This window comes from Passer montanus, unplaced genomic scaffold (assembly GCF_014805655.1).
Source record: "Passer montanus isolate IOZ18808 unplaced genomic scaffold, ASM1480565v1 scaffold259, whole genome shotgun sequence".
NCBI classification, from domain to species: domain Eukaryota; kingdom Metazoa; phylum Chordata; class Aves; order Passeriformes; family Passeridae; genus Passer; species Passer montanus.
The window spans coordinates 100,651-116,232 of NW_024367250.1; the positions used below are offsets into that span (position 1 = coordinate 100,651).

At 49.1% G+C, this 15,582-nt stretch overlaps 1 protein-coding gene across 1 annotated transcript in view; it reads left to right on the forward strand.

Annotated features, from left to right (window-relative positions):
* Positions 1 to 15,582, forward strand: part of LOC120503462 (collagen alpha-1(VII) chain-like) — a 102,289-nt gene that overhangs the window by 70,467 nt on the left and 16,240 nt on the right. The window contains exons 64-74 of the mRNA XM_039711952.1: positions 29 to 88; positions 815 to 859; positions 1,902 to 1,937; positions 2,775 to 2,810; positions 4,512 to 4,568; positions 4,687 to 4,758; positions 6,563 to 6,634; positions 7,090 to 7,125; positions 12,158 to 12,238; positions 14,143 to 14,196; positions 14,439 to 14,492. Coding sequence (XP_039567886.1) covers positions 29 to 88; positions 815 to 859; positions 1,902 to 1,937; positions 2,775 to 2,810; positions 4,512 to 4,568; positions 4,687 to 4,758; positions 6,563 to 6,634; positions 7,090 to 7,125; positions 12,158 to 12,238; positions 14,143 to 14,196; positions 14,439 to 14,492 — 603 coding nt within the window. The remainder of the gene's footprint in view (positions 1 to 28; positions 89 to 814; positions 860 to 1,901; positions 1,938 to 2,774; positions 2,811 to 4,511; positions 4,569 to 4,686; positions 4,759 to 6,562; positions 6,635 to 7,089; positions 7,126 to 12,157; positions 12,239 to 14,142; positions 14,197 to 14,438; positions 14,493 to 15,582) is intronic.

Genomic DNA, 15,582 nt, shown 5'->3' on the forward strand with positions numbered 1-15,582 from the left:
GACACCTCTGGAATTCTCTGCTTTCCAGGGAGAAGCTGGCATTGGAGCCGCTGGCCCAAGAGGTCCCCATGGATTCCCTGGCCCTCGAGTAGGTCCATCCATAAATATTCCAGGCTTGGATTCCTGCAGCCTCCAGCCCCCTTCGGAGGCAGCTTCATCCATCACCTCCTTCCCACCCATCCCAGAAATTCCTGAAGCAGCAAAAGTCCCTTTTTGTCCTATCCCTGAGAAGTTTTGGTCTCGTTCCGGAAAAGACAAAGTCGGAATCGGAGGCCATGTTTAAATTTGCTGCTCCTGTGGCTGTCCCACAAATAAATTGGGATTTTATGTCCCAATCCATCGGGACAAACTCCCCACCTGCTTTGGGATGAGGCCCCTGAGGCAAAACACTCCCTGGAAATGTCAGCAGCTGTGGGTAAACCTCGCTGGAGCTTCCTCATCCAAAGGAAATGATGGAATAATGTTTCTGCTCTTCCGACTCCGGCAAAACTCTGAATCCCAGGATCTCGGGTTGCGTTGGCTTCATATGGGAGACCTAAATTTGGCCTCAGTTGTTTGGAATTTGGGCAATTCCTGAGGTTTAAAGGCGGGTGCTGTAGGGCCAACCCAAGGAGGCCTCCATGGGCCCTCCAGTGCAGCTCTTCCATCCCGATCCATAAGAACCCCCGGCTCCTAATCCCGATGGAGGGATGAGGAGGTTGGACAGGTCCTCTGGAGACGGGGAATTCTGCCTGCCCCATTCCCAGCGGGATGGTTGGTGGGTTTGGGATCCCTGTGTTCCTCATCGCTGTCCCTGCCCCTCTGTGTCCCCCAGGGCGACGAGGGCATCGTGGGAATGCGGGGTCCCCCTGGAATGATGGTGAGTGTTCCAAAATTCCCGGGAAACCACGGATCCGCGGCTGGCAGAATCGCCATGAGAGAAATAAAATGGGATTCTTCCAGTGGGAAATGGAGATTTGGGAACCTGAATTCCAGTGGGATGGGGAAGTGGAAATCCTGTGAATTCCTTGCTGTCCTTGTCCATTTGGGTGGCTCATCCCAAGGTTTGGAAAATCTCCTGGAATTTCAATCCCTGCCTGCTGTTGTCAGGAATTTCAGGGCAGGAATTTCAGGCTCTTGTTCCACTGGAGGGGGCTGAGCAGGGAGAGACACAAATGGCAGCTGGAATGTGGATAAACTCATTATTATTTATTAATTATTATTTATTAGGCTGTTGTTTTTCATGGAATGAAAGGAAGAGGATTTTTTATAAGGACACGGAGCAATAGGAAGTGGGGGAATGGCTTTAAACTGGAATAGGACAGGGATAAACGGGATATTGGGAAGCAATTCTTCCCTGTGAGGCTGGGGAGGTCCTGGCACAGAATTCCCAGAAAAGTTGTGGCTGCCTCATGCCCGGAAGTGTCCAAGGCCAGGTTGGACGAGGCTTGGAGCACCCTGGGATAGTGGGAGGTGTCCCTGGAGATGGAAATTCCCATATTTCTGCATATTCCCGGGAATTTAGCAAGCAGGGGTGACCACGATGGCTTTTCACCTCCCCAAATGCACTTCCCACCCTCCATGGGATCTGGAGATCCCCATCCAGGATCCACATCCACCTTGGAGGAACCTCTTGGAGCAACCCAGCTTTTCCTTGATGCTGAGGGTCCAAAAATCCCACTGGGATTCTCAAAATGAGGGAATTTGGCTGAATTTTTCCACCTGCCAGGAGATCCCGGTGGTGCACAGGGGATTAAAGTAGGAGCTCCTGTGCTGGTTCTTCCAGCGGGTTTTCCATGCTGGAGCCCATCCCTGGAAGCAGCTCCACCTTCGGATGGAGGCGTTTCTTTCCCAATTTTCTCACCTTCCCGCTTTCCTCCTGTTTTTGTGGATTCTCACGTATTTTTAATGTGTTTTTCCAGGGTCCAAAAGGCTTCCCAGGCGTGAAAGGCCAAAGGGTAAGAACTGATCTTATCTACAAAATTTATCTTGTCTGCAACTCTCATCTTATCTAAAACTCCTATTTTGTTATCTACAACTCAAATTTTATTATCTAAAACTCCAATTTTATCTACAACTCTTTTCTCCACATGGTTCCCTGGTGTTGCGGGGAGCACCTTCTATTTAAACCAGTGGGATAATCCAAGGATTCCCTGGGAATGCACTGGGAGAGCCCCTGGATCAGCCTTTGGGAGTAATCCCAGGATTTCCTGGGAATGGGCTGGAAGAGCCCCTGGATCAGCCTTTGGGAATAATCCCAGGATCTTTGGGAATGGGCTGGGAGAGCCCCTGGATCAGCCTTTGGGAATAATCCCAGGATCTCTGGAAATGGGCTGGGAGAGCCCCTGGATCAGCCTTTGGGAATCATCCCAGGATTTCCTGGGAATGAGCTGGATCAGCCTCGTGTGCTCTGCACTCCAGCTCCTATTCCATACAGATCCCATTAAAAGATTTGAGGGGGAAATTTGGGAAATCCTTCATTTTTAGGACGCCATCCCAGCCCTGCAGGATGGAGGTGCTGAATCCCATCGGGATGGGAAATCCAGCAGCAATCCCACATTGTGCTGGGCACGGAGTCAGGAAAAGCACCTCAGTGCCCTGGGGTTTTATTCATTGTCAGCGCCATAAATTTGGATTTTCCACAACATTTCATGGCAAACTGAGGGTTTTCCAGGGTGTCCAGAGGATCTGACTTCCAGCTCCAGGAGGTTTAAGTGGCTTGGAGTGGGAATCAATGTCCTGAGGAAATAAAAAAGGAATAATTCACCTTTTTTTTTTTCTTTTCCTGTTTTTAGGGTGATCGGGGACTTCTGGGACCAAAGGGAGAACAAGTAAGGACATTCCAGATTTTTGGGGTTTTCCTTTCACTGCGTGGCTCCCAGAAAAGCCTGGATCCATCCTCTCTTTGCCTATGAAATTAAGAGGAGGCAACACCTGGATTTTTCCCCTCCTTTTTGGGGGTCTCCACCAGTTTAAATCAAATTTTTTTATTCCATCCTCGCACTGGAAACGTCTCTCGGAGCTGAGTTTGTGGGATGGATTTGACAGGATCCTACAAAGCACAACAACCACCAAAAAAAAAATAAAATAAAAGTAATTTTAGGAACAATTTGCTGGGGCACAAAAATCCTGAATTAAGAGAGGAAGAAAATTCCCCCTGATTTTTGGAATGAGCAGCTGACCCCAAAGCCAACCTTAATTTCCACCAGCCCGAGCTGGCTCCTGACAGGTAATGGGAAAATAACTCCTCAAGTGCTCCTGGAAAATGCTCAGAAACCGCTGAACTCGTGCCCGGCGTTTTGTCGAGTCCCTTCCTGGCCGGAATGGCTGGTTGGAAAATGAGGTTTTGGAAAAGCTCCGCGATGATGCCGCCTTTGAGTCACGCAATATTCCGTGATTAAGGCCCATTTGTCTCTGAGGAAGCTCCTCTGGAAAGGAACTCGCCCCGGAGACCAATCAATTCTTAATTTGCTTCGTGAGGAGGCCTCGGAGCTCTTCCCGAGCCGAAGGAATGTGGGATGAGTTTTCCGAAGGATGCCTTCGTAAAAGATGAGGTGGAATCGGAGATAAAACGGGAGCCGGAGGGAAAAACTGGCTTGAGTTTGTTCCACCTGATTCCAGCTTCATTTTCCATCTCGTTCTCCCTGGATGGGTGTAGGAATAACTCCACGGATTAAACTGCAGGATTTTCAGTCTCCCTTTTATTCCCAAAATTTGTTGAGCCCCATCCTGGCTCTGTCAGACAGCTGGGAAGGAGGAATGTGTATGAAACCAGAATTCGGGCAGGGTCCTGTGGAGAGGGTTGGACAGAGTCCAAAAAAAAATGTCAGATTTTTGGGAATATCGACGGACGTGGAGTTGGTAAAACCCCAGCAGGGCAGAATCACCGGGATCAGGAATATTTGCACTGAAGGCAGTTGAGTGAAAGGAATTTTTTCCAAAGGGAACCCAGCTGCCCACCTTTGGAGACACAACCATCCCTTCTCCGGAGCGGACACATTCCTTGGAATAACCAGGATTCCAGCCCCTGGGAGCTCGGCACGGATGTGTCCGTGGGGTTCCCGTGTCCCTGTGGCTCCCAGGGGTGACACTGTGGGGGTGTCACCCCCCAAACCCCTCTGAGGGGTGACCTTGGTGCCATTCCTCAGCTCCATAATCTGGGACACCACGGACAGCTCCATTCCCTGTCCTGCCTGTGGCCGCTTCCCGCAGCCGGGAAGAGCTGGAAATCCCCTGAGTGACAAAGCCAGGGGTCACTCACGGAATCTGTCCCAGCACTGGGATCAGGGAATGATCCCGTTGTCCCTTTCCATCTGGAAAAATGTGCTGGGATAACCCCAGTGGTGTCCAACGTTTTTAGGGACAGAAAGCCACTGGGAAACCTCAGGATTTGGGGTTTTCTGGGCACGTTCATAATCCAGCTTTTAATTAAGGGTGATTAACCCTAATAATTAATGTTGTTTGATCACTGCATTCCCAGTGGGATCCATGAGCTCCTGGTGTATCCCTTTCCCTGTTTTTCCTTTCTCCAGGGTGAATCCATGACAATTTTTGGACCCCAAGGCTACAAAGGCACCAAAGGAGATCCCGTAAGTTTGGCTTTCCAAGCTGTCCCTTCCCTGCTCGGGATCAGCACTTGGATCCAGCTGGATCCTTCCAGGAGAGGTGGAATAACTCAAATTCACCAATTCCTGGTTTTCCTTTCAGGGTGAGCAGGGACTGCCAGGTTTTGATGGAGACAAAGGCGAGAAGGGAGAGGACGGACCCGTAGGAGAAAAGGTGGGAACTTCCCAAAGCCTGTGAGGAAGGGACTGAGGGTGGTGAAAGGAATTCCCAGAAAAATTACGGATGCCCCTGGATCCCTGGAAGTACCCAAGGCCAGGATGGACACGGCTTGGAGCAACCTGGGATCATGGAGGGTGTCCCACAGCTGGGATTGGAGCTGGGGGATCTTTAAAGTCACTTCCATCCCAAACCATCCTGGGATTCTCCTGGAAACACAGCCACACCCAATTCCAGCACCGACAGGGAGAGGAGGGGGCTGGGCCAGGGTTTGGGGACCCCAAACACTTCCCATTTCTCAGGTGTCCCACTGGGAAAAGCGACCATTCCATTCCCACATCCCCCTCTCCCTCCGGGAGCCGTCCCTGCTCCTGGAGCCTCTGGAATGCTCTTGGCAAGGCTCGGGCGGCTCCCGTGTCCCTGTTGTGTCCCTGGCTGGTGGCACAGCTCCTCCCTCTCCCTCTGCTCCCCGGGAGCTCATCCCAGGTCCCAACCCAGCCCCGTTTTCCTGGGAGGAATCACAGAATTCTCCCACTCCCCGCTGAGTCACAGCTCCCGTCTCCGCGTCCTACTCATCCCAATTTCCATCTCACGGAAATGGCTTTGGCTTCACAAGCCTGACCCAGGACTGAATAAATTTGAGTTCCTGCAGCAGCAGTGACACATCCAGCTCCTGCTATTTCCCACGGGAAGCTGGATCCCGGTGTAGTCCAGGTGGGAACTGGCTGATCCAAGGTGGGCACATCCCTTGGGAAGAGGCAGATCCTGCCCTTTTCTGATCCCGTGCTCAGGTCCCCAAAGCCAAGGAAACTCTTGGAGATTCTTCCATGTTTTTAAAGTCGTTGCCTGATCCGAGGTGGGCACATCCCGTGGGAAGAGGAAGATCCTGCCCTTCTCTGATCCCGTGCTCAGGTCCCCAAAGCCAAGGAAACTCTTGGAGATTCTTCCATGTTTTTAAAGTCGGATAAAATTCCATGTCCCTTGGGAAGAGGCAGATCCTGCCCTTTTCTGATCCCGCTGCTCAAGCCCCCAAAGCGAAGGAAACTCTTGGAGAGTCTCCCATGTTTTTAAAGTCGGATAAAATTCCATGCCCCTTGGGAAGAGGCAGATCCTGCCCTTTTCTGATCCCGCTGCTCAGGTCCTCAAAATGAAGGAAAATCTTGGAGATTTTCCCATGTTTTTAAAGTCGGATAAAATTCCATGCCCCTTGGGAAGAGGCAGATCCTGCCCTTTTCTGATCCCGCTGCTCAGGTCCTCAAAATGAAGGAAAATCTTGGAGATTTTCCCATGTTTTTTAAGGTCAGATAAAATTCCATGTATTTCATTTGTCCGATTGGGCTCTGATGAAAAATCCTCCATAATAATTAATCCATAAAAAATAACCCACTAAAATATTCCAGAAAAAAATAATCCATGAAAAATAATCCATAAAATAACACACAAACATCTCCTCTCCGATAAATATCTGGATGACTTTGGAGAGTGAAATCTCCAGCCCCAGTGAACCCAGCAGGGTCTTCTCCTGGATTTTTGGCAGAGATAGAGGATCCTCATCCCGAGGATCCAAACCCCCTCCCTGCCTGTTTTCCTTCAATCCCCACCAAGGAATCTTCTCCAGAACAATTCCCAGAGGTTCCTGCCATCTCCTGGCACTGGTGGCTTTCTTCCCGACCCCCGGGATGGAATTTTGATATGAAAATGGTGCTTTTGGTCATCTTGGTTATCTCCATGGGTTTTTCCATGGATAAATCCCAAAGGGCAGGTGCTCACAACGTATTTAACAGGGATTTTAACGTTTTAGGGAATCAAAGGAGAAGCTGGATCCAAGGGAATGATGGGACTTTTCGGGAGCAGAGGACCCGTGGGACAGAAGGTGAGCTCCAAACTTGAGGCATCTCCTGCCAGGACTGAGGTGGAAAATCCCATCCCTGGTTTTCCCATGGGATATAATCCCTCATTCCCTCCCCAAAATTGCTGATTGGAATGACTGAAGCTCTGGAAAAGCAGCAGCAGCTGCACTTTTCCAGGAAAATCCTGAAGATTTTAATGGAGCAGAGCGCTCTGGGAGCTTTCCCAGGCTGGAATGGTCAGTAAGGAGTTGCTGGAATGTCAATATTCCAGGAGGGAGGTGAGAGATGTTCTCCAAGCTCCATTTAGAGTCCGTGGAATCCGTTGTTTTCCAGCAGGGATATTTGGGATATTCCAGCTGCTGCTGTAAGGAGCTCCTCAAAGCTCTCCTTGTCCCTTTTCCAGAATTCCTAGAGCATTCCCTGTTTCCGAGGGATCTCAGCTCCTCCCCAGGGTAACTCATCCCCGCTTTCCTTGCAGGGGGAGCCAGGAGAGCCGAGCTCGCCGGGATCTTCCGTGAGTCGGGAAACGTTTCCCTGCCTTTCCAAACCCTGGGTGGGGAGAAGGGCCCTGGTCCTCTCCCACGGCCAGGAATTTGGGAAAGGGTGGGAAGAGGCCGTGGGAACTCGGAGCTGCTCCCCAAAGTCCGTGTTCCAGGAGGTTCTGCTGGAAAACCAGCCTGGATATCAGGGATCACAGCCAGGGGTTTGGGGTTGTGGCTTGTGGAAGAAATTCCTCTCTGGGAGGTTCAGGATGCCCTGGCACTGAATTCCTAAAAAAAATTATGGATGCCTCATCCCTGGAAATGTCCAAGGCCAGGTCGGACAGGGCTTGGAGGAACCTGGGATAGTGGGAGGTTTCCCTGCCCTTGGGATTGGAGCTGGATGGGATTTAAGGTCCCTTCCCACCCAAACCATTCCATGATTTTGCATTAACACAAGAAAAATACATTTATTTAATGTTTTTAATGCCTTTGGTGTATTCGCCCCGAGTGGAAAAGTCTCCAAGCCCCAAAGACTCCCAGGATCACGGAATCATGGAATATTTGGAGTTGGAAAGGACCCACCAGGATCATCGAGTCCAGCTCTTAAATTACGGGCCCAAACTCCAAATTTCCAAGGTTGTCCAAAGAAATAAATTCCCATTGATTCCCGGTCACAGCCACGGAATTATTGACAGGCCTGGAATCCCGAGTGGGAATTGCTCCCTGAGGAAAATGCCCTCATCCGATTAGCTATTGTATTAATTATTATTGTTATTAGTAATTATAAACAACCTTCTGAGCACTTGGCCAAAGCCTCGAGACCGGAATGTGCTGGAAGACCTGGGATCAGCACTGCTAGGGGCTGGATTGAGGATATTTATGGAATTGTTTTGTAGGGAACACCTGACTCCATGGGGTGAATCCATCCAGGAACGGAGCAAAGTTTGCTGAGTGCAAAGGGATCCCAGCAATCTTGGTTTTCCCTGGATTTTGGGGATAATAACTCCCACAAAAAGGTGTCCTGCCATCCACCATCTGAGCAAAGCCAAGGAATTTTCCTTTTGGAAATATCCTGGGATTCTGCTGGTGCAGAGCAAAGCTGGGATTTGATCCCTCACCACATTCCCAAAATTCCAAAAGCCAGATCCGAGCTGGGACACTGCTGGAGGATCCAGGATAAATTCTGGAATTCACCCCCCCCGGGGCCACTCTGCCAGGTTCACTTCCCACTGGTTTTATTGGAAGATTTAGGGAATTCCCACCCATCATTCCCATCCATTCAGGCACCTGAGGGAGGATCCTGATGGGAATTAAGCTCCCACTTCATTTCCTACAGGCTCCCACTTGGATTATTCCTTCCCTGAGTTATTCCCGAGCCGTCCCTCATTCCCCAAATCCTCTTTTCCCAAGGATTTTCCAAGGACAGAACTCCCATCCTGCCTGGATCCTCCACCAAATCTTCCAGGCACAGCCTCGTGCTCCTCATTTTCCTTCATTTCCCTCTAATCCCACCCTTTATTCCCACAAATTGCCAACAATTGCTGCTCCCGCTGAATTCCCCGGCAGCGATTTCGGCGCCCTCATCCATTTTCTCTCCCAATTTTCTGATCCATGGAAGTTCCCAGCCGGGCTGACAGCATTTGTGTCTTCTCCCTGCAATTATTCCTGGGAAAATTTCAATGGATCCACTTGACTTCACACGCGGGTTCAGTTTTGATATTCCAGGCGCCTCCTCCTCCTTTCCCCTCTTTTCTAAAAGCTCTGCTCCCTTTTTATTTTGCTGTTTCCTGCCTCGCTTCCCTCTTTTATGTTCCAATTGCTGCTTTTTATTCCCATTAACTCGTCATTTGGATCGTGGACTCGGGCTTCCAGCTCCTCTTCTTTATTCCCTGTGATTGTGCATTAAAATTACAAGGGATTAACCCGTTATTCTCCCCAAAACTCTGATTTTTTAATGCTCTTTCCCCTCGTTTCTTGCTCCCTGATTTGGTTTTCCAGGGATCCTGAATCCCTGGAGCGCGCCAGACTGGGAGTTCAGCAGGAGTGGGAATGGTTTACAAGCAGGAATTTGAGTTTATGATGGATTTTAAGTTTCCCAGGAAAACTGGGATCACACAGAATCCTAAAATGCTGAGGGTTGGATCATTCCCTCCCAGATCCTCTCATTCCAAACCCCCCACCAGGGGGAATTTTCCACTAAACCAAGAAATTCCCACCCCAAACACCAAATTTTAGTGGGGGGGGAAAAAAGCTCAAAACTGCAGCAAATAAAAGCAGATTTTAACCTTTTCCAGCAGGAAAAGGCTAAAACCACAGCTGGAGCTCCAGGGTGGAAATTCCATTTGCATCATCCCATCAAATATTGAGGAGCGGGACCCCAGGAGGCGCAGAACCTTTCAGGAGAAGTTTTGGGGGGATTCATCCTCCTTTTGATGTGCGCCTTCAAACATCTCCATCCTTTGGGGGAGCATCCCGAGGGATTCCAGCCTTTCCCGGCGTGTCCCTGCTCATCCCCGGCTCCTCCAGCCCGGAGCTCCGCGGGAATTTTTGCCCCGGGAGCGGAGGATCCGAGGTTTCTCTGCGTCACAGGGTGGGTGACTCAGCCTCTCTGCGTCAGCAAGGTTCGAATCCCAAATCCAAAGAGCCGGAGTCTGCTCCCAGCATTCCCGCAGTAATTGCCTTTAAATTGCCAGTTAAATTTTAATTTGCTCCCATTTATTGTCCGGCCTTGGCTTCCCTGGCACGAAATCCAAGGGAACAAATTTCCATTTGGCTTCTTTGCATTTTTTTTTCCCTCTTTTTTTTTTTTTTTTTCTCTTTAAATTCCTCCAATCCATCTTTTCCCTGTCCTGAGAAAGCGTCACCTCCATGATCTTCTTCCCTTTCAGGCCACGTCCAATCCCGATTTTAAACATTCCAATCCACATTCCAAAATCTCTCCAGCAGGAAACCACTTATGGAGAGATAAAACCCAGGTTTAAATCTTATTTATGTAGCCTGGACTAAGCAGGCCAGGCTTAAACCCAGCTTTCCAGCACATCCTTATGATTTTAAACATTCCAATATCCAAAATTTCAAACATTCCAATATCCAATATCCATATTCCAAAGTCTCTCCAGCCCAGGGCAAGCAGCAAACCAATTCTAGAGAGATAAAACCCGGGCCTAAATCTTGTTTATGATGCCTGAACATGTAGGCCAGGCTTAGACCCAGCTTTCCAGCACATCCTTACGATTTTAAATATTCCAATCCATATTCCAAGATCTCTCCAGTCCAGGACAAGCAGCAAACCAGTTACAGAGAGATAAAACCCGGGTCTAAATCTTGTTTATGATGCCTGAACATGTAGGCCAGGCTTAGACCCAGCTTTCCAGCACATCCTTACGATTTTAAATATTCCAATCCATATTCCAAGATCTCTCCAGTCCAGGACAAGCAGCAAACCAGTTACAGAGAGATAAAACCCGGGTCTAAATCTTGTTTATGATGCCTGAACATGTAGGCCAGGCTTAGACCCAGCTTTCCTTCAGCACATCCTTACAATTTTAAACATTCCAATCCATATTCCAAAGTCTCTCCAGCCCAGGACAAGCAGCAAACCAATTCTAGAGAGATAAAACCCGGGTCTAAATCTTGTTTATGATGCCTGAACATGTAGGCCAGGCTTAGACCCAGCTTTCCAGCACATCCTTACGATTTTAAACATTCCAATCCATATTCCAAAATCTGCCCAGCCCAGGACAAGCAGCAAACCAATTATGGAGAGATAAAATCCGGGTCTAAATCTTATTTACGTTGCCTGGACTAAGCAGGCCGGGCTTAGACCCAGCTTTCCTTCAGCACGTCCTTAAGTGAGTTTAACTTTAGTTAAACTTAGTTTAACTAAAACCATCTGGGATTCTCTCAGAACGAGAAGGATCTCCCGGAAAGCAGGAAGATTAGTTGAACAGGAAAACATGGAAAACCTGCTCTGGAGATATTTGGGATAATTAAGAGAAGTATTAAAACTTAAATTAAGTTAGGAGAACTAATTAATCTCAGTTTTTTGTGCACAAAAAGAAGCTTTTTGAGCCGTTCCTGCTCTGATCCCAGCTCCCAGCTCCTTCAAGACTCCAGGCACTTGAAGGTATCCCGGATTTGTGGGATTTAACCACCACACAAATGGTTTATTGCCCTCCAATCTGTGCCAGCAAACAGAAATATTCCCATTTTCCCAGGGTTTTATGGTTTGTTTACGTCCCCAGATGGAATTTTCTATTGATTGTGTCAATAAACAGTTACCAATAAAGAGATATCTGTGCCTGGAATATGGGGGAACATGGATTTCCCCTGATCCAGGGAGTCCCTGGCACACAGATCTGATTTTTTTTTTATCTTAATGAATTTGTTTCCTTCCAACAACCACAGCAAACAAATTCCAAGCAGAGAATTCCACCTGTTCAGCTCCTGATTTGCTCAAGCAGCCAATTCATTCTCCCCTGAGAGGGGCTCAAGTGGGGATAAATCCAATTTTTCCATCACATCCAGGAGCTGGAAAATGCCATGAAAATTGGCCAGGATGGATGAGGAGACTGCAGCAACCTTGGGAAAAATTTAAAATTTAAAAATAAGTTTAAAAAAGAGGATTTTTAGCAGCTTTATCTGCTACCACAACAATGGGAGACTCCATAAAGTGAGCTCCCAGTGCTGGATGTGGCTCCAGCAGCCAAAAAAATTCCAAAATGGGATAAAAAACCTGCAGCCCCCAAAAATCATTCCTTAAATCCCTGTTCCCATTCCCAACCCCATCTAAATCTCATTGCCTGGATTTTGCTGCCACAATTTCCCCAGCTGGAATTACAAATTCACCCCCTCCCAGGTTTCCCTTGCTGGGATTTACAATCCATGGAATTGGGGTGAGGAATGGGAACCAATCCCGACCTCGGGCCTTGGGGCTGCTCCCGGGGGAGCTTCTGCCCTGGGACTGACGGATCCTGCAGCTGGGATTCCACCTGCACTGTCCTCATCCCTCTTCCCTGAAAAAAAAACAGGCTCTGGAATGAATTTTTCCCAACTTTCTGGCAGGGTGCAGCAGGAGTGGACGGGAAGAACGGGATCAAGGGAGCCAAAGGTGACAGAGGCCTGCAGGGGCAGAAGGGGAAGACGGTGAGTGGCAGGAAGGGACACGGATTGTTTGGGAAAGGCTCTGCTCCTTCCTGGATCCCACACTCCTTTTGGTGCTTTCCTGGATCCCGTATTCCTGTCTGCTCCTTCCCAGATCCCATATTCCTGTCTGTGCCTCCCCAAATCCCACATTCCTGTCTGTGCCTTCCCAAATCCCACATTCCTGTCTGCTCCTTCCCAGATCCCACATTCCTGTCTGCTCCTTCCCAGATCCCATATTCCTGTCTGTGCCTTCCCAGATCCCACATTCCTGTCTGCTCCTTCCCAGATCCCACATTCCTGTCTGTGCCTTCCCAAATCCCACATTCCTGTCTGTGCCTTCCCAAATCCCACATTCCTGTCTGCTCCTTCCCAAATCCCACATTCCTGTCTGCTCCTTCCCAAATCCCACATTCCTGTCTGTGCCTTCCCAAATCCCACATTCCTGTCTGCTCCTTCCCAAATCCCACACTCCTGTCTGTGCCTTCCCAAATCCCACATTCCTGTCTGTGCCTTCCCAAATCCCAAATTCCTGTCTGTGCTTTGCTGCATCTCAGGAATGAGATCCCACATTCCTGTCTGCGCCTTCCTGGATTCCACATTCCTCTCTGCTCCTTCCCAAATCCCACATTCCTTTTGGTGCTTTCCTGGATCCCATATTCCTGTCTGCTCCTTCCCAGATCCCACATTCCTCTCTGCTCCTTCCTAAATCCCACATTCCTGTCTGCGCCTTCCTGGATTCCACATTCCTCTCTGCTCCTTCCCAGATCCCGCATTCCTGTCTGTGCTTTCCTGGATCTCACATTCCTCTCTGATCCTTCCCAAATCCCACATTCCTGTTTGTGTCTTCCCAGATCCCACATTCCTGTCTCCTTCACAGATCGGACATTCCTTTTGGGCCTTCCTAAATCCCACATTCCCGTCTGTGCCTTCCTGGACCCCACATTCCTCTCTGCTTCTTCCCAGATCCCACATTCCTTTTGGGCCTTCCTGGATCCCACATTCCTGTCTGATCCTTCCCAAATTCCACATTCCTGTTTGTGTCTTCCTAAATCCCACATTCCTGTCTCCTTCCCAAATCCCACATTCCTGTCTCCTTCACAGATCCTACATTCCTTTTGGGTCTTCCTAAATCCCACATTCCTCTCTGTGCCTTCCCAAATTCCACATTCCTCTCTGTGCCTTCCTGGATCCCACATTCCTCTCTGCTTCTTCCCAAATCCCACATTCCTGTCTGATCCTTCTCAAATTCCACATTCCTCTCTGTGCCTTCCCAGATCCCACAATCCTGTCTGTGTTTTCCCAGATCCCACATTCCTGTCCAATCCTTCCCAGATCCCACATTCCTGTCTGTGCTTTCCTGCGTCTCACATTCCTTGTAGTACTTTCCCAGATCCCCCTTTCCTGTCTCCTCCTTCCCACATCCCACATTCCTGTCCCCTATTTCCCAAATCCCACATTTCTGTCCCCTCCTTCCCAAATCCCACATTCCTTCCCCTTCCCACCCCCTGAAGGCCTCAGGGCTTTCCTCAGGGTCCCCTTCAGTGTCCTTTCCAAATCCTGGAAAAGTCTCCAAGACACATCCTGGCCTGGTTTTTGGGAGTTGTCCTCCTCCAGTTCCCAGCACGTCCATATCCCAAAATTTCTAACTTATCCCGCGTTTCCCAGCCTGAGCTTTCCTCTGTTTCTTACCAACGCCCAAATCTCAATTCCCTTCACATCCCAAGTCCCTCTCTGCCTGGTGGAGAGCAGGAAACCAAGGAATCCTTCACTAAATCCCTCATGGATTTCCTGGGATCAGCTCCTTCACAACAGGGAGGCTCCCAAAAAACTTCCGGCACGTGGTTGGGATTTTGGCCCGTTATCCCTGAAAATTCATCTGCTTTGTCCTTTTTTTTTCCATGTAGGGAGGGAAAGGTGACCCTGGGACCACTGGTGACACCGGGCAGAAAGGGACAAAGGTAGGACAGGGATGAGATCCCAGGAAATCCCCATCCTTGGAGATGCCCAAAATCCCTGGGAACATGGTGGAAGAGCTGTGGATGGCACTGCTGGAGAAACGTTCTCCAGAGCTCCTTCCAACCTCAGCCGCTCCGTGATCCTGGGGAATAAAGGCTGGGATGAGCAGAGGTGGGGCAGCAGCTTCCAGCAGCCCCAGAATTCCTCCTCTGTCCTCATTCCCTGTCATCTCCTTAATTCCCAGGGCTTGCGGGGGCTTCCAGGCCGGATCGGCGCTCCCGGAGCCAAAGGGGCCAAGGTGAGGCAAGGCCAGCTTTCCACCCTGCTCCAGCTGCCCCGTTCCCAAAACTGCTTCCCACTCATTCCCAAGAAAACGTCATGCATGGAATCCTGAGGAATCCATCCAAATTTCTGTGGGGAAATCCCTCCTGGAAGGCCTGTGAAAAGCAGGGAATCATGGATGAGGAAGCTTTAAATCTTGCAGGGAACTTTGGGATAATCCAGGGTTAAAAACGAAACTAAACCCAGCCCAAACCCCTCCTGATCCCTGGCATGGAATCCTAAGGAATCCATCCAAATTTCTGTGGGGAAATCCCTCCTGGAAGGCCTGTGAAAAGCAGGGAATCATGGATGAGGAAGCTTTAAATCTTGCAGGGAACTTTGGGATAATCTAGGGTTAAAAACTAAACTAAACCCAGCCCAAATCCCTCCTGATCCCTGGCATTAAGTCCATCCCAGTTTCTGGGAGAAAATCCCTTCTGGAAGAGCTATGAAGAGCAGGGAATCATGGATTGGGAAGTTTTAAGGTTTTGCAGGGAACTTTGGGATCATCTAGGGTTAAAAACGAAACTAAACCCAACCCAAATCCCTCCTGATCCATGGCATGGAATCCTAATAATCCATCCAAATTTTTGGGGGAAAATCCCTCCTGGAAGAACTATGAAGAGCAGGGAATCATGGATCTGGAAGCTTTAAGGCTTGTAGGGAATTTTGGGATAATCTAGGGTTAAAAACTAAACTAAACCCAGCCCAAATCCCTCCTGATCCATGGCATGGAATCCATCCCAATTTCTGTGGGGAAATCCCTCCTGGTAGGCCTGTGAAGAGCAGGGAATCATGGATTGGGAAGCTTTAAGGCTTGCAGGGAACTTTGGGATAATCTAGGGTTAAAAATGAAACTAAACCCAGCCCAAATCCCTCCTCATCCCTGGCATGAAATCCTAATAATCCATCCAAATTTTGGGGGGAAAATCCCTCCTGGAAGAGCTATGAAGAACAGGGAATCATGGATCTGGAAGCTTTAAGGCTTGTAGGGAACTTTGGGATAATCTAGGGTTAAAAATAAACTAAACCCAGCCCAAATTCCTCCTGATCCCATGGAATCCATC